At 49.6% G+C, this 23,623-nt stretch overlaps 1 protein-coding gene across 4 annotated transcripts in view; it reads left to right on the forward strand.

Annotated features, from left to right (window-relative positions):
- RUNX1 (RUNX family transcription factor 1) overlaps window positions 1-23,623 on the forward strand; it is a 257,748-nt gene that overhangs the window by 178,046 nt on the left and 56,079 nt on the right. For all 4 annotated transcript variants that reach the window (XM_023238766.2, XM_023238765.2, XM_023238764.2 and 1 more), the window contains one exon: window positions 12,526-12,630. In XM_023238766.2, the coding sequence (XP_023094534.1) occupies window positions 12,526-12,630 (105 nt within the window). The remainder of the gene's footprint in view (window positions 1-12,525; window positions 12,631-23,623) is intronic.

The raw sequence follows: 23,623 nt of genomic DNA on the forward strand, positions 1-23,623 counted from the left end.
GTGCTTGGAGTGAAGGTCGCCGGGGAAAGAGCTCAAGACCAGCCGTGGCATAAAAATAAATAAATAAAATAAATAAATAAATAAATAAAATAAATAAATAAATAAATAAATAAATAAATATAAAAAAATAAAATAAAATAAATAAATAAAATTAAAAATTAAAAAAAAAAAAAAGAACAGCTGTGGCATGCACGGGGACACTGCAGGGGTAACTGAGCCCCAAGTACCACAAAAAAGACGGGAGGATGTGCCTGGCGCTCCCAAGAGGTGGACCCCCAAGAATTTTCAAAAACCTAAAAGATCTGAGCCTGCTCTCGAAAAGCACCGTGTGGTATCCTCAGCGCCTGGCACAGAGCGGAGTCTCCTTAAACGTCTTCTGGCGAGTGACGACTCCCGTGCTCTTCGGGAAGTACAGCCTCGTGGCTGGTGCACGGACTTTTCTGGATTCTCGGCTGAGGAAGGTGTCTCACCCTCAATACTATCAGTATCTAGGGCTGAGTTTTCATTATTGTGGGGCTGCCCTGGGTGTTGTTGGATGGTTAGCAGTATCCCTGGCCTCGCCCCAGTAGCCGGTAGCAGCTCCCTTCCCAACTGTGACAGCCACAGATGTTTGCACGTGTCACCAAGTGCCACTGGGGGCGGGGGTGGTAGGGGAGGGGATCGCCCCGGGTGCAGAACGCTGGCACGGAGCTGTGCATCCGTGGGCAAGTCACTTGACCTTTCTGAGCCTGATTCTGGCTCTGTCCTTGGGAGCGGGGGTGGGTGCAGGGAGGATGTCCTGACACAAGGGACACACGGCAGGAGTCACTGCCTCGCATTCGGTAGATGTGCTTCAGTGACAGGAACTCTGCAGAGCAGATGATGGAAACTCTGTGAGCGCGTAACGAACGACAGCCACGGGGACCTGCTGTTTTGTTTATCCAAGTGGACAAGTTTTCCAGGAGGGACATCAACCCTTCCCCTTGCTCGCCGGCCGCGTGGAGGTCTCGGGTCGCGAAAGAGTTATACGCAGCGGGCCCTGAGATCTCAGATGAGCGGTGGCGGAGGCGGAATTAAATATGCGCTGTAATTTGAGGCACGTTTTTCATGGGAAAAGAAGTTCTCCCAACTTAGCCATTGCAAGTCTTTTGTGCAAACATTAATGGCATGCAAATATTTAGGATTCATACATGCCCCTTTAATTCCCCACCGTATTTTAACAATAAACACTGCATTTTCACGGCAAAGCAGAATAATCCCTTTGTCCTGTCGCTGGGCTCCACAGGCTGGCACCCAGGAGCGTCACATTCTTCCTGCACGGTAATTGCTGACTCCACCCAAGTTTGGGGAGTTTTATAGTAGTACCACGGCGGCTTGCCTTGGACTTGGACCGTACTTAAGGACATGCTGGCTGTTCCACCGGGAGCCATTTTCAGGTTGTATCACAGCATTTTTAGAAACTGCAAGCGGACGTTCGTGCACTTTCTTTTGGCCCTCTATAAACGGAGAATTAATTAATCTGGCGATTGTTTGGCAAAGTATCTTACTTCGCCTCACGTTCTGTCCAAATCCACGGGCTCTGCATGACACCGAGGCCATTGCTCCCCAGTCAGCGTGCCTCTGATTTAGAGGGGCAACCTAGAACCCACACGTCTGTTCGCCGTGATTCTGTAGGGTCCACGGGAGGTAGCGCGGCATGGTCCGAGGCCTGCGGGGCTCGCTAAGATGTGCTGGCCTCAGTCTCCCCATCTGTACGGTGGGCGTGGCTGTGCCTCTCACGCACGCCTCGAAGGGTGTCCGGATGATGGGAACAAGAGGACGTGGGTGTGGCAGGACTCAGGAAGAAGAGATCCCGCTTCCCCGGGGAATGTCCTTCCCTCTGCCGTGAGAAGCACGGAGGGAGGTGGGAAAAGAGCAGGTCAGCACGTGAGCCCCTGAATCAGACACTTAGGAAGGAGGCTGTTTTCCACTCTTGCTTCTGGGTGCGAGGAATTCCTTTATCCTGCTAAGAACCTCATAAAACGAGAGTGCCTGAGACACAGCGGGAGTTTCACAAACATTCATAAGTAAATACAATAACAGTAGTATAATCGTTCCAGACATTGGCTGGATTTTTTTGACATGGGGTGGACCTTGTGTTCTCGGTTTTCATTGGTAAGTCTCGCACAGGCTTCGGACGCTTCCAGTGCGGGAAGTAGAGGGTCCGTTGCTTTTTTCTGAGACTTCACCCCCACGCCCGGAGGTCATGTAATGAGGGCACTTCGTTCATTCCCCCATTCATCCATTCATCCATTCATCGGATATGCATCGTGCACCTACTGTGTTCCAGGCACTAGGTCCCCACTGGAGATACAAAGATCAGCCAAAGAGAAGCCACAGCCTTTGGGAGCTAGCGAGGGGCCAACAGTCAAGCAGATGAGCAGGCGCGCAGAACCTAGTGAAGTTTGTCTTCCCGGACAAACTGCCGTCTCCGATGAGACATTTCAGGATGTCAGGTGAAGGCACCAAGAAGAGTGTCCGAGCAGAGGAAACAGGGCGGGCAAGAACACCTGCCCGTGGAGGAGCCAGAAGATGGTCCAGTGGCCATCTGGGGAGGGCTTTGGAGGAGGATGAGACCCAGAGAGCGGCTCAAGGCCTGGACCTCCATCCACACTGGGAATTGGGCCTGGTCCCAGGGAAAGGGAGAACCGCCCACATGCTTTTAGGCAGGGACTTGACATCAACAGATACAAAGTGCAGAAAGAGAGGCAGCTTGCAGATGTAGAAAGGGAAAGGAGGCTTGGGGCCTTCGAGACCGAAAACTGCCATGTCTGCCCGCAGGCAGCCTCGGACGTGTGCATACCCAGTTTGTAGATATCCTATTTGGTGAATGTCGTTGTCCCCAGAGTCCGCTCCTGCCGGGCCCTGCCTGCCACACCCCCAGTCCTGCCTGGAGCTTCTCCCTTCTTTCAGCCGCCACACCACCTGCCTTCCCTTCTAAATGTCCACTCCTGGGTCTCTGCTGAAGCGTCATGAGGGGTTGGGCTGTATCCTTGAGGCAGCCGGCCATCGCACTATCAGAGTCAGGGCTAGGACGAGGCTACTTTGATCACCTGCCCACTATGTAAGTCTCTGGCTCGATTTCCCCTGGGGGACTTGGGTCACCAACCAGAGGGCTCCCCCGGCCGCAGTTCAGGGTCTTGGAAGTGTTTGGGCTAAAAGGATTAAAACTTGATTCCTCCACCAAGATGCCCAGGAACCGTGACACCAAAAGAAAAGGGAAGATCGTGGAGGGACCGTGAAATCCGGGGAAAGGAATGCAAAGTCACATGAGTGTCGTGGCGCCTTGGGGTTGGGTAAATATTCTCCAGGGAGAAGAAGGCTTGCCCATCCATGCCTCTGGTCAGGCCCAGCTCACACCAGTGCCACGAAAAATGAAAGCCACGCCTTCAAAGTGAAATCGGACGCCGTAAAGAACCAGCTGTCAGATTGAAAGTTTATGGGATAATTCACTGATCCAGTGATCAAACCTTTTTTGATTGCCTCGCAACAAGACACAAAGATGAATAAAATGCTGCCCCTGTCCTCGACTTCCAGAGGAGATTTCCAGAGAAAACGCTCTGCACGTTTTCGGCTTTCTGTACGTAAAACAATGCTTTTTTTCAAACAATCCGCCACTCCCTCCCCCCCCCCCAATACTGTTTTTTATGGAAAACTGAGTTCTGTGTTCGAAGTCCATGTCAGGAGACTTTGGGGGGGGGGCACCAGCAGCGTGGGCCCCCCGTCTGCATTCTGCCCGTGTGGATGCAGGTACCCTTACCTTAGATCAACACATCTGCAAACACACAGGGCCCTTTGCCTGCATGTGGATACACACGGACGTCTTCATTTCACTTCAATTTAGAGAAAGTAGGAAATTCTGTGCGACTTGAAGGATTTGTACCCTATCCAGAAACCCTCATGTAAATCATTTGACAGCTCCCGTGTCAAAAATAGTGGTGTTTAGATGAGGAAATGGATGAGAGCAAAAGCATGAACTCTGGCTGTTCGGCTGTTCCAGTGGAAAACGTAAGAAATGTAAATTAAAAATGCTTTGTGTGTAGGGGGCGCCTGGGTGGCTCAGCTGGTTGAGCGTCTGACTCTTGATTATGGCGCAGGTCATGATTTCATGGTTTGTGAGATCGAGCCCCACACTGGGATGGGTGGAGAGCCTGCTTGGGATTCTCTCTCTCTCTCTCTCTCTCTCTCTCTCTCTGGCTCTCCCCCAACTTGCATGCATTCTCTCTCTCTCTCTCTCTCTCTCTCTCAAAATAAATAAATAAGCATCTTCTAAAAATGCTTAATGTGCGGCACCTGGGTGGCTCAGTCGGTTGAGCATTAGACTCTTGATTTCGGTTCAGGTCATGATCACGTGGTCATGAGATGGAACCCCGCGTCCGGCAGGGTGTGGAACCTGCTTGGGATACTCTCTTTCCCTCTCTCTCTGCCCCACTTCTCCCGCTTGCTCACTCTCTCTCAAAAAAAAAAAAAAGTGCTTTGTGAAAAATACCCCCAGTCCAGATTTCCCCTGGAATCTGAGGGCGCATTAATTTTAATACTTAGTTATCCTTGATGAAAAATAGACCCGGCACAATCTCTACAGTAAAAGGAGAACTCTTCCTGCAACATTTCAGAATCTGTTGGGATTTCCAGAATTTGCAAAGAGCAAAACCTGAGACTTCACGGGCTTTTCTTGCTTTTCAAAGCTGCGTTTTTTTTTTCCTTCGTTTGACTGTTCTTTATTTGCGCTCTTAAGTGTTTAAAGTTCGTGAGCACAGCCGTTTTTCCCGCAGAGATGCCCACGCAAGTGAAAGATGTCATGACGGTGTGTCCCCGCAGCCCCCTGCCCCTTCCGACCCCCACGGCCGACGGCCCTCTGTGCGGACAGCCTTCCCTTGCGTGACAAAGGGCAAGTTTCACATCCCAGCGAAACTGCCCAAAAAGGAGAAGATGAGTCTCAGGTCCAAACCTACCCCAAGGAGAGTGACAGAAACACAGCCCAGCGGCCGAGGAGCCAATGCAGGCAGATGGGCTATACCCACGAACCAAACCCAGGGAGGGACAGTCACAACGGGACAGGACTGAGAGAGCTGCCCCTGACACCGTTGGCATAGGAGGACACTGCCGTGATGTGACAGGGCCCCAGCTTCTGCGTCTGCTATTCCACTCGTGGGCGAGGAACGATTTCGAGCGGACTTTACGCCCTGTCTTCCCCTCCCCGCCCTCGGCCCCTTGGGGAGCTGTCCTGAGGTTTGACTACTTCTCAGATGCGGTGAGGAATCGGAGTCTGTGCTGGGGCCACACGGAACTGCAGCGTCCAGCTGCGGCTTTATCAGACCACAGGTGGCTGTCAGAGGTCAGCAGCCCGAGGCCTGGAAACGTGGGGCCGCCTGAAAGCGTCGGGGAAGACTCACCCGTGACCTTCTTCCCGACTAAATAAAGCAGTTAGTGTTTTGTCCTGGCACTCGGATGCACACACTGGCGTCGAGGGGGGCGACACATGGTCGCCGGGAAGCATTTGGCCCAGCTTGTTTATAAGGCGGATCAGCCAGCCACAGTTGTGCCTCACAAAGACCGCCAGCTGGCGGGGCAGGAGTGAACTTGACATTCCAGTTGAACGTGCAGTTTTCCTGACGTGTCCGCGGGGCTCGGGCCGCTGTCCTGTCTGCTGCCCTCTGTGCTCTGCCTCCGTTTGCTGGGACTCCTAGGGAAAACAGGTGGAGCTTCAAGGGTGCCCCCTGCCCGGCACCCACCTACCCCATCAGACCTCGACGTGCCTCGTCACCAGCTCCTCCTCCCCGGATCGCCCACACCTCCGTCTTCGTGGAATCGCCTTGCTCACGTCTTTAACGATAATTGAACTAGTATGTGCTGATTCGTTACTTCGTTGAACTTGCACAATGAGACGATGAGATGGAAAGACTGGTGTCGCCCCCGTTTTACGGACGACAAAGCTGAGGCCCCAGAGAGGTTAAGTGACTTGCTCAAGGTCAGGCGGCTAGCATGTGGCAGAGATACGGAAACGGGCCTTTCTGGCTTCAGGGCCCACACCCTGCGTGTGCCCTCGTCCACCAGATCATATACTCAGTGCCTTATCTTTTGCAGCTTTTGAGCATAAGGCGACCCTTGCGTCCCCTGTCGTGTAGCTCCTGCCTCCTCATTCGGTCCTAGCGTTTGAGCTTCTAAACGGGTTCCTCCTGGAACCCGACCACTGGCCAGAGCTGAGGCTGCCGTTTGAGTTAGGTCCCTGTGAGCTGGAGAAGGAAGGTCTCTGTGCGCCCCTTGGGCGCTCGCTCCACCGTGGACCCCCCACGCGGGACGCCTGCGAGCCTGCCGCCTACCCCCTCGGGAGCCGAGAGCAGCGCACCTCGGGGCGCCAAGGCCTCTGCGCGTCTCCCGGCACCAAAGCCAGGGATGCAGGGAACCTTCGAGCCTCCCCGGGCCACACGAGTGAATGAGTCAGCTCTCTCTACGGCAGCACCGTCCTCCCAGGCCCGCACTCGATCCTGCAGAGCCACTTTCGGGGATGGCGGTTATTTAGCCGGTCCGTTCTCCTTTGCTCTCCTCTGACTTACCAGTCTGGCTACAGCCTGCTGAGAAAAACACTTGAGCCTCTTTCGCTCTCCACACCCACGCACTTCAAATACCAGGCCCATAGGTCATTCTAATGAGGGAATCCGGCTAACAGCGCATGTGCTCTTGGGGGGGGGGGACAGCTATCACCACTGCAGGTGCCGGCCAAGAAGGGCCGGGAGGCGGTGAAGGGCAGCGCGTGGGGGGTCCCGAGGCTCTGAACGGCAGTCACGGGTGCCCACTGGCCGACTCTCGCCAGTGATCAAGCTCGGTGCCAGGTCTGATCGGAAGAACACGAGGAAGTCGAAGGCAGAGTTTTCCCAGAGTGGAAAAATGTCACACACACCTGTGAACAAAGTGTCATCACTTATTACCTCCGTCTATGAGGTCATGAGCAGATGTCCTGGTGCTCAAAGCCGTTAACAAGAGCCCATTGTGAGGGGAGCAAGCGGAATATCCCCACCGTCGTGAACAGCACGTTCCTGGGGCCAGAACGCCCCAGCTAGTGGCTCTTGCTGGACGGACAGTCACATTTCTTGTGACTGCACATAAAACGATGGGCGTAAATAAAATGATGGAGTTAGAATTATGGGCAGCAATTTCACAAGTATTCACCTTGGTTGGATTGCATTCCCGATTAAGCAGGCCAATCTGTGGTTGCTCGGGGTGGGGGGGGTGTGGCATTAAATGCTCGGCTGCCAGGAGCCCAAATCCAGCCCCGTAAGAAGCTGCTTCTGAACTATAACCCAGGCTCACGGTTAGCTTTCGAGCACAGTGTGGGTATAGTGAAGTCACGGGGGCTACATTTGCTTTCTGGGGCAATGGTAGAGCATGGGAAGTATGCCAGGAGTCTGGATTCCCAGTGCTGCTGGCACTGAGTTTGCAAATCGGGTTTTGGGATTTCCTGACGACAACGTGAAGAACAGTGGGTGTAAAGCTGAGAGATCTGGGTTCTGCTGTGTATACAGGCTGTGTGACTTGGGGCAAGTTACGGAATTTCCCCGAGCCTTGGCTCTGCTACCTGTTGACGAGGGACAATAAAATCTCTCTTGTTTACTTCATGAGACCATTCCGAGGACCCGGTGCAATAGTATAGAGGAAAATGCGTGAAAGGTTGCAAGTTCTACACAAATCTGAAAATGCCAATATTATAAAAACTAATTCTTTGTCGTCATTTAGGAAGTCAAGATTAGGATGATCGTATGGGGCACCTGGGTGGCTAAGCCGGTTGAGGGTCCAACTTCTTGATTTCGGCTCAGGTGGTGATCTCACCGTTCGTGACATCAAGCCCCACGTCAGACTCTGCGCTGACAGTGCGGAGCCTGCTTGGGATTCTCCCTCTCTCTCTACCCCTCCCCCACTCGTAGGCACGTGCGTTCCCCCCTCCCGCCCTCCAAAATGAATAAACATTTTAAAAAAGGGATAGGATGATTCACCAGGGCTACCAAGGGAGTGGGGCCATTTCAGAGGGTAAAATATACAGGTGCCTGCAGAGAACTTGTTAGTCATAATGTCAAGACTGGAACTCTGATGACATTCGGTGTTTGAACTAGCTTGTATAGTGTTCCCTAAAAACTCATGTTCACGGGGAACCTCAGAAGGCAACCTTACTTAGATATAGGGGTTTTGCAGATGTGATCAGGTAAGGTGAGGACGTCTCGGGCGAGGGTGGGCCCTAACTCCAATGACTGGTGTCCTTATAAGGAGAAGTGCGTTTGGAGACAGAAGCCACACAGGGGAACAAAGGCCACGTGACAGCAGAGGCAGAAGCTGAATGATGAACTTGGACACCAAGGAAAGCCCAGGCTTGCCTGCGAGCACTAGAGGCAGCGACAGGGAAGGAAGGATTCTGCCCCAGAGCCTTCAGAGAGAGCACGGCCCTGCCGACACCTTGATACTGGATTTCTGGCCTCTGGAACTATGAGACAATAAATTTCAGTTGTTTTAAGCCTCCCCCCCCCCCCACAACCGTCGGTTTGTGGAAATTTGTTACAGCAGCTCTAGAAAAGTAATACAGTATTTTCACGGACTCTGAAATGCTGACGCTACAGGCGATGGGGGAGGCGCACGGGGGCACAGCTACATGTAGGCACACACATGCACGTGAACATGGGCGCCGGGAGGGCCGCGTCCTCAGAAGATACCGTGAGTTGAAAGTGACCTTGTGGGTATCCCACGACCCCCGGGCTCCCTGTTTTGCAGATCAGGAGACTGAGATCCAGAGAGGTCACAGCGTTTGTTACATGAACTCGTATCGAAGCCTCTGGAAGGAAGAGCAGCCGGGCCCCTCATGCACCCAGACCCGCTGGGTCCCCGGGGCCACGTCATTACTCACTGCTTGTGTCCTCAAGGTCTTTTTTTTTGTTTTTAATCCATTTCAATCCCCCTCTACCCTGAAGCCACCTGCTGCCACCTCATCCTTTGCCACCTTCCTCTGAGAAAGGCACGGTGGTCTTGGACCACCATCCCTGTCCTTGGGCTTTCACGGCCACAAACCCGTTCAGTCCCCATCGAAGTCGAAGACCGCTTTCGGAGGCAGATGTGGGGAGGCTGCCTGAAACACGAGCCCGACTTTGAAGCCAGGAACATAGCAGTGGGGGGGGGGGGGGCGGGATGGGCAAAGCAAAGAAGCCTTGACAGGCTGGCCAGGGGGCTGGAGGAAGACAGACCCCAGAGTGGAAATCCCGTGGTTGTGAGTCCAGCTAGGGGAGAGAAGAGTGAGCAAGAAATAACACGGGGTGGGGGGGGCTCATCGGGGAGAAGGTCCTAATAGCTGGTGTGGGATCCAGTCTTAATACGGTCCATACCTCTTGTAGGGTCTTTTTTTTTTTAATGTTTATTTATTTTTGAGAGAGACAGAGTATGAGCAGGGGAGGGGAAGAGAGAGAGAGGGGACACAGAACTTGAAGCAGGCTCCAGGCTCTGAGCTGTCACCACAGAGCCCGACGCGGGGCCCGAACCCACGAACCAGGAGATCAAGACCTGAACTGAAGTCAGGCGCTTAACCGATTGAGCCACCCAGGCGCCTCCCCACTTTGTGGGTTCTTGACAAAAGGTGGATGGCCGTAGGGCCCAGAGGACCACGTGGACGGGCCACCTGGGCCATAGTTGCCTTTGCTCCCTTGACCAAGATGGGCAGTTGAACAGGGTGCTGCCTCCACACCGCCGTGCCCTCCTCGCCAGGCCTGACCAGCAGCCCCTCCTGCACGCGCCCCTACCTCAGCGAGATGCCAAGGGGAGAAGTGATCTGGGGTATCGCCTGGCCACATTTGAACGATGTCCTCAAGATGGCAAACCCCTAAAGCCCAAAAGGGATCCTCTCTGGGTTCCAGGAGAGAAGAGAAGCTGATGGGAAGATAAATTGGTGGGCCGGGCCTCCTGGGCTCCTCCAGTGCTCTAGGCCCCTCAGCACCCCTCCCTAGAGAGCAGCCTGGCCTGTCAGCCATGACTGTGGTTGCAAAGCCAGGCCGGACGAAGCCGGTTTCAGCATCCAGTGGTTACTCGTCATTGTTCCTCTTATCGCAGGCTTCACTGTAGACAGAATGCAGATCCTTGGGGATTGTTCACTGGGGACTTTTCGTGATTAGGAATCACTGGCTTGCTGTGGCCAAAGATTACGCAGTAGACCCTTGGACAACATGGGTTGAACCATGCAGGTTCATGTACATGCAGATTTTTTTTGATAAATACAGTACAGGACTGTAAACATACTTTCTCTTCCTTACGATTTTCTTAATAATATTTTCTTTTCGGGGCGCGGGGGTGGCCTAGTCGGTTAAGCGTCTGACTTCAGCTCAGGTCATGATCTCACGGTTCGCGGGTTCGAGCCCCACATCAAGCTCTCTGCTGTCAGCACGGAGCCGGCTTCAGATCCTCTGTTCCCCCCCTCTCCGCCCCTCCCCGTTCCCCTGTGTTCTCTCTCCCTCTCAAAAATAAACAAACATTAATAAGAATAATAATAATATTTCCTTTTCTCTAGCTTCCTTTATGATAAGAGCACAGTGTGTAATATACCTGAAATACAAAATTCGTGTTAATCGACTGTTTACGTTATCGGTGAGTCTTCAGATAGGCAGTAGGCTATTAGTAGTTTTGGGGGAGTCAAAGGTTATACATGGATTTTCAACAGGGCAGGGGTCGCTGCCCCTAACACCTGTGTTGTTCAAGGGTCACCTGTGTTTTTTATTGAGCTTTTTTTGTAGCTGTCCTTGGTGTGAAAACGTGCATGACAGTTGAAGATACTCTGTTCTTTCTAACTTGGGGGAGGAAGACAATTTGAGTCTTACGTGGGTTGGGAACAGATAGGGGGATGGGTGGGCCTTTCATTTCTTCTAGGTTTCATTTCATGGTACATGACTAAGAGGAGAAACTGTTACATAGAGACCCACTGCAGTGATGTGGGTGGTCCAAATATCATGCTTAGTCAAACCTTAGGATCCTGTTGGGGAACTCTGAGAAACAGAAAAGGAAAATAATAAAAGCCAGCACAACACACACACACACACACACACACACACACGCATACCTTCAAATATCATGCTCCAGATACCATTTTAATAATTTTACTCCTATGAACTCATTTAACCTCCTCCAAACCCTATAAGGTAGAAAATGTTATATGTACCCATTTTCCAGGTAAGGGCACTGAGGCACGGAGGGGTCTGGGGCCTTGCCAAAGGTCAGCTAGCCCAAGTTCAAACCGAGAGTTCGTCCTTTGAACCACCTAGCCAAAAAATGTTTTCAATGATCAATATATGTGCATATTAATACTTATATTATTAATATTAATTGTTGGTATATTTCTGTTCTGTTAGTTATTTATGTATTTATACGTTAGTCACTGTATTCTGAGTTATATATATATTTTAAAATAGTTTTTAAAAGTTACTAAAACCATGGCGGTAGACATATGTTATAAAAAGGTGCTTGCGTCCCATGCATGTATGTGAAGTGTTTGGGTGGAGATCCCCGTGCGTGTATATGTCTCTAGTCCTTATTGAATCTCAGTCTGTCGGTTACATATTGTGAAGTCAGTTTGTTGACTGTAAATTTTGTCTGGCCAATCCCATGAGTACCCAAATAGCATCTAGCATTTAAAAATAATATTTAGGGGTGCCTGGTGGCTCAGTCAGTTAAGCGTCCGACGTCGGCTCAGGTCACGATCTCACAGTTTGTGAGTTCAAGCCCCGCGTCGGTCTCTGTGCTGACAGCTCAGGGCCTGGAGCCTGCTTCGGACTCTGTGTGTCCCTCTCTCTCTGCCCCTCCCCTGCTCACACTCTGTCTGTCTCTCTCTCTCTCTCTCTCTCTCTCAAAAAAAAAAAAAAAATGAATAAACGTTAAGAAAAATTTTTAAATAATAATAATATTTAAAGTCCACCAGCAATTAGTGTCTTTGAAATACAGAGAGAATAATTTGAATTTAGCCTGTTCCCAAACTCAGGTATTCCCTCTTTCCCAATCCTTGAAGGGGCAAGCAATGTTAAAAAGGAAAGATGAAGCCCTGGGTGTTGTATGGAAACCAATTTGACAATAAACTTCATATATTGGAAAAAAAAAAAAAAAAAAGGAAAGATGGATACAGTTTCTTTCACTCCTTGGGGACCAGCTCTGGGGGAGTGGATAGCAGCCAATCCGATCCCATGTTCCCTGGAGTCTTGGCTTGAAAGAAAACAAAGCTGAATCTCTCTTGATCCTGTGTTGTTTTATTGATGATTAAACGGAAGCCGTGTAACTATGCGAAGTGTTAACATCTTACACAAATACCAAAGGTGTGCATTCTGGAATTTAAGCAAAGCCAAACTCAAGGGAGTGTTGGAAAAACCACCAACTTGGGCCCAAGAAGTGCCACCTTTGCAGTTTGATGGCTGGAAAGCATAAATTAATGGTCAACTACCCAGCGGATATATCCAGGCCATCACCTCATTGTTTTGTGTGTTCTCTTTTGTGTTCCAACAGGGAAGAGCTTCACTTTGACAATCACGGTCTTCACGAACCCACCACAAGTTGCCACGTACCACAGAGCCATCAAAATCACAGTGGATGGACCCCGGGAACCTCGAAGTAAGTGGGCCCCCCCCTCGGGGCTGGCAAACCTCTGGGCTGGGACGCTGAGGCACCAGGGACGGTATCTCAGAATCCTTGGGTTTGACTGACGTTGCTCAAATGCGGCTAAAACCTGTGTCAGAGAGGGATAGGAGGCTCCTACAGGGAGAGAGAATTTTATCATTGACAGTCGTCAAAGTTTGTCTCTGAGCACTGGGCTCCTTTTAAAGCATTCTCTTAGAAGGCAGAAGCAAATCAGCCTGAGTCAAATGTGTGTTGGAAGCATTTCGGGGCTGCATGAAACTAAGGACTAGTCCCGCAAATACATGGTGAAGTTCAACCGTATCAGAAACGAACAGTAAGTTGGAAGAATGGCCAGCCGCAGGGGTGGCCCCCCAAAAAAAAAATGCCTGAGGGTCAGAGTGGACCACAAGTAGTGATTACTATCCATGCTGGCCTTTTATTCATTTGTTAAGGCCAGAGATGAAAACTATGAAAATGACCATGTCTTTTCTGTGGCGTAGATCAGAATCTTATTACAGGATTGATTAAAATAGAGAATGGGAGGGCAGAAGAATTCCTGGGGGGAAACCAGTAAATATAGAAAGACGGTACCAAAAAAAAAAAAAGAAAGAAAAAGAAATAGCTCCTGTGAGGGAAGCTTTTTAAAAAAGCAGTGGGGTTGTTTAGTCTGCAGAAAGATGTTTTCACGGTGACTTAATGACTATCTTTGAGTAAACACAAGAGTAACACTCTTTTCCAGAACCACGCCCTTCCCCGGGCCGGAGGCCGGGTTCTACCCATCATCTGCATGCTTCCAAACCGTATCAGGTCCCCGGGGTGGAAAATGAGTACTGTCTCTTCTGGTGGGAGAGATTCAAAAACAGGGCTTATGCCTGGAGGTTGAGACGCGGGGAGGCGAGGTCATAAAACGGACCGGTTAAGAATTTGGGTTCTGGGGGTGTTGGGGGTGGGGGGCAACAAGTGGAGTTCTGGTTCAGGCGCTTAAGCCTTCAGCAAGTTCCGGAACCTCCCCGGACCTCAGTTTCCTCATCTGCAAACTGGAGATAATAGTGAGGGCCGCTTTTATAAGACAGGAAGAGACAACGCTTTGTGCCTGGCACAGAGGATGAACTTGGGAGACGTTGTCCATCCGCAGGAGGGGCTCCCTGCCCGCCTCTGCGGCTGCTGTTCGGCGGGGCTGTCCTCCAGGGGCCTTTCTCATGGTGGGGGTGCTCATGGGGCTGTAAGGCCGCCCCCAGGCGTGACTCTACAGGTCACCCCGTGCTCACCCCAAGTCGTGCCTCATAGTGTCTTGATCCCATAGAACCATCATCCCATGTGCTGCCTCAGCTTTCTCAGTGCCCCAGAGAGGGAAGAACCCCACAGGGAAGCCACACCCGCCAGGAAGAGCCCCCCAGGATGTGGCATTCTATTCACGAGGAGCGCCTGGGTGCAGCCTGCCTGCTCCGTGTGACTCCCTTTATCTCTGACCTCGGTTACCGCCTCTCCACTTTTTCTCTTGAAGTCCCGGAGACCATCTGTCGGGTCATGCCCAGACTCAGGAAACTCTGGGACTTTGGTGGCATCCCCCTGATTCCAGTCTGTGTTTGAACAGCCAGGCCACAGGCACAGGACCACACAGTGACAGCCAAACCCAGCTTTGTAGGTTTCCAAAGTAGGCGTGGCAAACTGAAGGAAGACTCCTAGTGACCCTGTCATATTAATAACGGAACAGAAACACCCAGCAGGCGCCTTGGCTCTCTGTAGAGGACCAAAGAGGAAGCAGGCTTAGATTCGAGCAAAGCCCAGGGTTGGGGGGCAGGGGGCATGCAGGCGGCTGTGAGGTGTCAGGAAAATGACTCTGGGGGTCGCGAAGTCGTGAGAGAGGCTCACTCGGGTGGTTGTAGAATCTCCGTCTTTAAAAATAGAAACAGTAGTTTCGACTCAGACCGTTCAAACGGTGACCTGGCTGGAGGAAGAAGCTTTATAACCAGGTGACCCCTTGATATACCTCTACCTCTGTTATTCTCTCATGCAGAAAAAAGGGCAAGTTTTTGCCCCACTGCTTGTATTTCCTGTAACATTCAAAGAAGCATCCAGGTGGCTGAACTTGAGAAAAACAAATGATGGTCGCTCTGACTGTTAAGAATTGGCAGCCGGAGGGGAAAATATGCTATTGTAAGGGCCTGCCTGTGTATACAGTTGACTCCCCTGCTGTTTTATAACTCCAGAAAGCGGTCACGATTGAGAAGGGCTCTTTGAACAGACAGAAGGGATTTGCTCCAGAGGCATCCATTTTTATGGTGTCTCTCCTGCCAAATGGAGTTTGGGGTCTTAGGAAAAATTAAATGGGAGGTGCTAAGCATGCTATAGAGAGGTGTTACGGTCCCAAGTAGACAGTCTCGCATTTCACAAAGGTCTTCTAGAAGGAGAATTGAATGCACACAGACTCCCAGAGGGGCTTGAGTAATGCTGACTTTTCTATTCACCCAGGAAGCCAGGGTGGGGCCCCTCGCTGCTAATATTAGTATGCTGTTTTCCTCGTTATGTGAACATCTCGCTTCAAGGTGGGAACTACTTTTTGAAGTTCTGCTCGCAGCCATTTTGTTTTTAAGGAGAAAGTGAACAGAGTTGGTTTTTTTTTCTCCCCAGCTTTATTGAGATGTCATTGACCTATAGCATTGTGTAAGTTTCAGGTTTGCAACATGCTGATTCGAGGTACGTGTATATTGCAAAACGATTACCACGGCAAGATGAGTTAACAGATCCATCCACTCAAATAGTGTGTGCGTGCGCATGTGCATGCTGAGAACTTTTACGATCTGTTTGCCTGGCGACTTTCGACTCTACGACACAGTATTGTCAACCATAGTCGTCATGCTATACGTTACATCCACAGGACCCGTTCATCTTACAGCCGGAAGCTTGTACCCCTTCACCATCTTCGCCTACTTCCCTGCACTCATTCTGCCCCCATCCCCTGCCCCTGCCCCCACTGATCGGCTCTCTGTTTCCATGAGTTCTCTCTCTCTCTCTCTCTCTCTCTCTCTCTTTTTTTTTTTTTAGATTTTACATGTGAGATCATCCCGTATTTGTCTTTCTCTGTCTGACTTATTTCCCGTAGCATGATATCCTCAGTGTTCATCCATGTTGTTGCAAATGGCAGCATTTCCTTCCTTATTAAGGCTGAATGATATTCCAGTATGTAGTTATGGCAAAGTGGCCCTGGCATTGACAAGTACAATCGTTTTGAAAAGTTCTATCGTTTCATGGCATCAAATAGTGGGGGAGCTGAAGAGAGAGCCTCCGGGCCTCGTGGCCTCAGAGAGAAGGGAAAGTCCCAGAGAAGTGAAATGATTTGCCTTGGTTGAGAAAAGGTAGTTGGTAATAAGGCAGGAGGAGAATGAGGGGCTCCTGGTACCTCATCCTGTTCTCCTGTCCACCTGTCCATTCACCTCTTCATCTCCCTGGGCCATCTGTCCACCACCTATGCCAAAGTCTCTGAGCTGGCTTCTCACCCTCGTGTTTTAAATGAGGCGATAGCTCATAGGGCTTCTCGCGTTCATCCCAGCTGTAAGATGGTCTGAAAGGGGCAAATGGTGGTGCTTCATTGCAGGCATGGAGGCCTTTAACTTGAAACACTCGTGCAAAGAACCCGAAGGAAAGCTTATCTCACTCAACCTGACGCTCAGGTGATTAAGGAAAGAACAGTGAGGGCGCCTGGGTGGCTGAGTCGGTTAAGCGTCACACTCTTGATTTCGGCTCGGGCCACGATCTCACGGTCCGTGAGGTCAAGCCCCGTGTCAGGCTCTGTGCGGACAGCGTGGAGCCCGCTTGGGATTCTCTCTCCCTCTCTCTCTCTGCCCCTCCCTCCTCGGCTCATGCATTCTCTCTCTCAAAATAAATAAACGTTAAGAAAAGAAAGAAAGAAAAGGACTATGAATTAGAGAGCATGCCACAGCTGACTTTTCTAAGCCAAAGGGATAACTTGGTCCTTCCCACCCCACTTTCCTGGGTTTCGGTGGTGAAGGTACAGCAAAAAGTGTATTCCGGAGAGAACTGAGAACCGTTTTCACTTCAGATGGTTACTTTGCTCTTTTGCAGTAACTGACCTGCCACTTAGGGAGTCAAAACTTGGTTTTGTTTTTTTTTTCCACACTCCGTGAGATTTATTTTTCATGTCAGACTAAGAGAGAAATTACCAGTTGATGAAAAATTAAATTTATTATGGAGAAAGAGCACTGTCCGCAGGCATTTTCTCTGTGGGGATCGGTTCTTGCAAGCAGCAGTATGCAGATAGTACACAGATGCAACAATCCTGGGTGGCTTGTTATGCAAATGACAGTACATTTCCAGGACGGAGACAGAACCACACTTTGTGGCTTGTTAACACATTGAAAGAAAAAGTCTTCTCGTTACGCGGGAGAGACAGGGCGACCGGCTTTTTCAGGAAAACGGTACTCGAGAGTTGTTTTTGATGTATTTTTTATATTTGAGGGAATCTAATGAAAACTCCTAGCTCGAGCCCATGGATCTGTGATATGATGATACTGAGATACCGAAGCACATTCTCTGCAGCTGTTTGACTAAATAATTTGTGTGGCGGCCCAGGGCCGTGGAGGAAGACATTTTGCTAAGGAGAGATTGAGGAGAGTTAGCAGCCGGGACCCTAAGTGACCCGACGGGCAGGGGGTGGGGATCCCAGGGCTGCGGACTGGAGAGTCCTTCTGATGTCACAAGCCATTACCTGTCTGGCCAGATAGCTGTTAACTTCTGGAACCTTGAGCAACCTAATTAAAAATTGAAAAGATTAATAAAACAAATATTGGCCATCTCTGGGACAACACCTGCCCTCAGGTTAAAGGAGTCCTTCACAGTAACTGCTGTGCTGGCTTGGAATTCACAATAACAGGGAGCTAGGTGGAGCCGTTCCCGAAAAACTTCGGAAAATGCCATTTTCTGGGGCACCAGCCTTCTTGCCGGCTCACTTTCTTAAAACAGGGAATCGTAGTTAAAATAGGGCCACCGAAGGGCCTAACTCTTCATCGCCCCATTGCTTTGCTAAGGACTCTGTGGAGGTCACACCACACAAATACATTTCCTTCTGTGATTTTGAATGTAAGCAGCAGATCTCCAATAGACAGAAGAAACAAGATCCTTCAACATGGAGAGTGAGTCTGGAGGGAAAAACAGGAATGCGTGGAAGGTACCAGTACACGGTGGCGATAACGAGCCTAAACATATTTGAGATGGAGTCTCCTTGGAAGAGTGTGGGATGAGCAGAAGTGTTTGCGGATTGCCCTTGCGACTAAGGCACAGGGTTTCCTTAACTACTGTTTTCTCTTAATCATAAAGACACCTAATAACAATAATAGCTAACACTTAGTGCTGATTGTCCGCCCAACACCATTCAGAGGGCTTCCCGTATGTCAACTGATCTAATCTTTGCGAGAACAGGTGAGGAAGTGGAAGCAAAGAGAAGAGACATCCCTCGCTCAAGGTCACAGGGTCAGTAAGCGAGAACTGAAACGGAACAGCCCAGACGCGGCCATCCGCAGGCGCCACGGTCTGTTTTGAAGAACTGCGCCAACCCCTCCTTGCACTTCATGGTATTGAAATTTCTGCTTCAGAAATTTTTTATTAGGAGAGTGTATCAATCCGACTCTGGTTCAAATACAGCCGTCTTCAAGAAAGCCGAGCCTCATAGCCTTGGCAGTCATTGGACAGGAAGGGAACCCGCATTCGCCCTTGGATGAGGTTGTAATGCAGTATAGCCTGGGGCACAGGGCGGGACCCGGTGAACGGCCAGGTGGTCACAGGTACCGATGGTTGGTTCCATGTCTGTCACCAGGGTCTGCTTGGGGACAGACGTGAAGCAGGGACCTCCAGTGTTGGCATGCAGGAAAGATGAATCAGGTAACAAAATGAGGAGTGCCTGGGTAGCCAGCTCAGTCGGTTTAGCGTTTGACTTCAGCTCAGGTCAGGCTCTCCCAGGTCGTGAGATCGAGCCCTGCATCGGGCTCTGTGCTGCCAGCTCAGAGCCTGCAGCCTGCTTCAGATTCTGTGCCTCCTTCTGTCGCCCGCGCATGCTCTGCTCTCTTTCTCTCTCTCTTTCTCTGTCTCAAAAATAAAGAAACATGAAAACAGAATTGTTTTAATGTAACAAAATGATCACTTGAACGGTCCAAGTCTTGTGCCCCCTCCCCCCCACCTTTGGCAAAGAGCTTCCTGGAAGGTCCAGATATACGGGTGCAGCCCTCTGGAAAGATGAAAATTTGTGTCATTTGCCACCAAATGGTTAGTGGAAGGCCAGGCAGTTTTACAGATCTGTGAGCTCAGGATTGCGGTTATCCGTCTACAGTCGCTTTGTTTGCTCAGAACTGCTTAAGCATTTCTTCCAGTTAATGAACAGTGATTTACTTAATCCTCTGGATTTTTCAAATATCAGATTTGGACCTCAGTTTTTTTTCTAGATGAAATCTGGCTCCACAAAAGAAAAAGGAAATAATGCTATCTTCCCTCCCACTCAGATATAAAGTAAGAGACAGGCTGAGGGTCAAAGAAGAGGAAATGTTCTACTGCCTTATATCCCTCCCCCCGACTCTGAGAGGCATTTCGGTGCTACGATGGACATTCTGGGGTGACTTTCTCTGGTACTGTAATTCTCATGTGCTAAGTTCCCCAACAACCCCCAAGACTTAGCAATGGCAGTTTTTCAAGGATTATTAATAATGTGCCTAAGTGTTTCCAATGAATTTTAGAACCTCTTTCTGCTTGTTATTTTTAGTAGTATGAAACAAGATTAAGAGGACTTTTATATAAAGATTTCCCTGACCCGTGAGTTTTCGATGGACTTAATTCAGGCCCAGGTCCAAAAGGGTCCCTTGGACAAATGGGAATAGAGGAAGATCCTGGGAGAAGTATGCTTCTGTCCCTGGAAACAGGGAAAACCCCTCCTCGGTGCTCACCAAGAGCCGGGGAGGCCTATGGCCTCTTGGTAACTAGCTCTATTTTATATCAAGGTTACTAAGATTTTTTAGATGGTATTTACATTGCTGTAGAGAGGAAGGGGCAAAAATCCCTTCCAGGTACCAGTGAGAATGCCAGGAAAGGACCTGGGCACCTTCACAGTCTAATGGAGGAGAAAGAGGAGAGAGGAAGCAGGCAGTGAAATTTAGACCATTACCTTGGATTTCTCTTTCCATCCAGGCCATTGTAAACCGAAGCACTGTCTTGAGTTTCACCCCGGTGAGGTCAAGATCTAAGCTAATGTATCACAGCCCTTGTTAGAATTTACTATATGAAGCGCTAAAAGGAGAAAAAAGAATCTGTCTCTCTCGAGGCTGCCATTTCTTAATCTTAAAACATGTAGAAAGGTCTCTGGGTCCTGAACGGGGGACCTGGGTTTCACGATGATACCATCAGGCCAGTGGATGTGACCTCAAGCAATTATCTCAAGTACTTTCTTCCTCACGTTCCTCTTCTGACCAACCAGGCGATGGGATGAGATAATCTCTAAATTGGCTCCCACTTGGAAGGGGTAACAAAATATTGTCCGAAAAACAGAGCCTTAAGTTCCACACAAGCAAAGCCCCTTCGAGGCCGAGTCTCTGGGCCCCCCTCCCTGGGGGAAGGAGACTCCGTCCTGTGTGACATCGGACATATCCACATGCACCCACACGTGTGATATGTTGGATACCATTGTGGTTTTTTTTTCTTCTGTAAATTTTTGAAAGAGCTCTCATCATTTTTTTTTTAAATTGTTATTGTTTATTTAGTTTTGAGACCGGGACAGAGCACGAGCGGGGGAGGGACAGAGAGAGAGGGAGACACACAATGCAAAGCAGGTTCCAGGCTCCAAGCTGTCAGCACAGAGCCCGACGCGGGGCTCGAACCCACGAATTGCGAGCTCATGACCTGAGCCGAAGTCGGACGCTTAACCGACTGAGCCACCCGGGCGCCCCATTTTGTCATTTATTTTTGAAATTATCTGGCTGTGAGTAACTTGCTTTATTACCTTCAGCCCCGATTTCACCGCCATGATCAAGGTGAGTGCAATCAGGGGCTGAGATCCCCATATCCTCACTTGCTAACTGTGTGGGTGACCATACCGGGGAGGGAGGGGAGGCTGAGCCTCCATAAAGCAAGGACAGTGGCTTTATTAACCTCACATGGCTGGGAGGCTGGATAAGACAGCCTCTGTGGAACGTGTAGGGCCCACCATAAGTGTTCAGAAGACAGAGCAATTATTTGCATTTGGTCTTAGAGTTCTTTGGCTATGAGAAAACTCTAAGCCAAAAAAAAAAAAAAAATTGAGAAGCCTCAGTTTAAAAATGCATGAAGTTGCCATCATGCTGCATTTTTTAAGACATTTAATTAAACATTTATAAATTTTGATTTTTTTTTTCAGTTTTCCTTGTGTATTTAGACCCAGCAAAATTTCTTGTCTGGCATTTTTATGGACCCTTGAAACACTCCGGGCACTGTTCCTAAGTCCCTCTTGGGTAAACTGTTGCTCCCAAGTCCCTCTTGCTCCCAAATGTTGAAAACTTTGTGAAAAATTCCAGGGGAAAAATCCTGTCTGAGTAACATCGCACGTCGGTGCTGAGATCTAACGCGTGGGCTCTTTTCAATATAGGCATGACAGGGCTGTAGGACAGGCTCTTCCGCACTGTTCTAGAAAACTGACAAAGTGCGCCAGAGGCCCCTGGAATCTGAATTCTTGCCCCAGAGGAAGGCAGCTCTCCTCCCGGGGTACCTGGACCCGCCAGCCACAGGCAAGCTTTGCAGGCGTCGGAAACCTGCTCAGCCACCCTAAACCATCGTGTCTTTCTAGACTTGTTTTGGTTTTTTGGTGTTTGGCGTTTTTTTGATATTTTGGTATCTGTTTGTAGGGCTTTTCTTCATTTCCCCCCAAAGACATTCAGTGGCACATTTCAATGACCTGGTGCTCCCACCCTACAGACTTGGAGACTTTTCCGGGGGCGCGTGGTGGGGCAGTTAGCATCCCACGGACCCTGTGGCCTGAGGGGAGTAGCTCAGCCGAGGTCCGTGGGTAGCATCCAGTTGCCCTGTGAGGGGACCTGAGCTGGGGCATTGGTAACCTCGGGTGCTACAGCAACAGGTGGGCCCCAGCTCCGTGAATGCCACTGCCAAGGCCGGCACGTGGACCTGTGCCTGTGGATGGACTGGGTTTGGCCGTGCCGCACTCATTATCAGATCGGCTTCTTGACCGTGGGACGGATCTAGAATTTTTTCGTACACCAGCCACTTCCGCTTTTCGTTTTGCAAACAAACTAACAGGGACGCCTGTGTGGCTCAGTCAGTGAAGCGTCCAACTTCAGCTCAGGTCAGGATCTCAGGGCTCACGAGTTCGAGCCCCACACCGAGCTCTCTGATGTCAGCACAGAGCCTGTGTAGGATCCTCTGTCCCCCTTTCTCTCTGCCCCTTCCCTGCTCACTCACTCTTTCTCTCTCTCAAAAAAAAAAATAAGTAAATAAAAACATTTATTGAAAAAAGAAAAGAAAGCAAACAAACAAAACTCTGCTCAAGTTTTCCCGAAGGCTTGGGTTTTTTTTCCTGTAAGCTAGGTAGCCAAGAAAGTCCTCAAGTAAGAATTAGATCCAATGGGTCTCCTAGAACTCCATCACCACAGAGAAAAAAACCAAACAAAGCAAAACCCAGAAGTTCAGCTTAAATAAGTAAAAGCCACCCCCTCGCCCTAGACCTGGATTTAAGTTCATTTGGGCTCACTTGCAATTTTCGTGTTCTGTTCTTTCAGTGTGCTTGTCCTTGATAATTGAGCTGTCTTCAAGGGTTTTTGCCATGAAAAGTTGACAGTAAAGAAGGGATAAACCAAAAACAAATCATTTAGGTACCCAAAGCAAAGTTCTTTTCTCTTTGCCTTCTTTTTCTTTTTCTTTTCTTTTTCTTTTTTTTTTTTTTTTTAAGGAACACGACTGAATTAATCTGCCAACTCCCTGGACCCCTATAAAGTAAGTTAATGGTAGTACAGTAGTTTGTTACTTCCATGATCTACATATACTCAGGTTCCATTAAAGCCAGTATTCAGTAAAGCTGAGACCGTTAGGGAAGTCTCTCGGAATTCTTTCATTTACCGAAACGTCGAACACTTGATCTATGTGTTTGGTTGGTTTTGTTTTTGTTTTTGTTCACCGTGGCCTAGAAGTCAGTCTTCTGGTCATTTGAGATAAAATGTAAATATTTTGAAATAAGTAAATCCTTAAGGACTGTATGCATTTATGGCCCCTTTTGGATTTGTTCCCGGGATCACCTTATTTTTACTTAGCTTTGAAGTGGTTTTGTGATATTTCCAATTCATTCACTTTAAAGAGCTACAGAAAACTGCACACAGTCACATCTTTTTGTTTGTCTCCAGCATTGCCAACAGGGCATAACCCCGGGTTTCAGAAACGGAGCAGAGAGCTCTGAGCCGGAGGGAGTGAGAGAGGCATTTGGAGCCGGACCAGCCCGGCTTCAGGTGTCATCCCTGCCACTGACCAGTGGCACATCAGTTTCCCCATCTGAAGAATGGGCTTAGCGACACCTGCCTTGCTGGAGGGTGTGAAGGTGAAAGGAGTGTGCCTGAGAGGCAGGCTAGAGTGGGGGTTGGCAACTAGAGAGTTGGCTGCTTCCTTCAACCCCGCCTCTCCTCCATGATCAGATTAGCCTCCCCAAGCTCAGCCCTCTCGGGTGTAAAACCAGGAGGGTGATATCCCTATGAGAGGGAGGTCTTGTGCAGATTGATGATAGCACAGCCTGGCACAGAGGAGCTCCTTAAATATTAGCACATGCCCTGGACACAGGTCCCTTTCCTTCATCCCTTAGCCTTTACCAAGGGAAACTACTGGAATTCTGCCCAAGTGGGGACCAAATATATGCCATTGCCAAGTTAGTTTTTATTTTTAAATTTTCTTTTTGTAATGCTTATTCTTTTTTTTTTTTTTTGAGAGAGAGAAAGAGAGACAGAGAGAGACAGAGTGTGAG

Source organism: Felis catus, chromosome C2 (genome assembly GCF_018350175.1).
Source record: "Felis catus isolate Fca126 chromosome C2, F.catus_Fca126_mat1.0, whole genome shotgun sequence".
NCBI classification, from domain to species: domain Eukaryota; kingdom Metazoa; phylum Chordata; class Mammalia; order Carnivora; family Felidae; genus Felis; species Felis catus.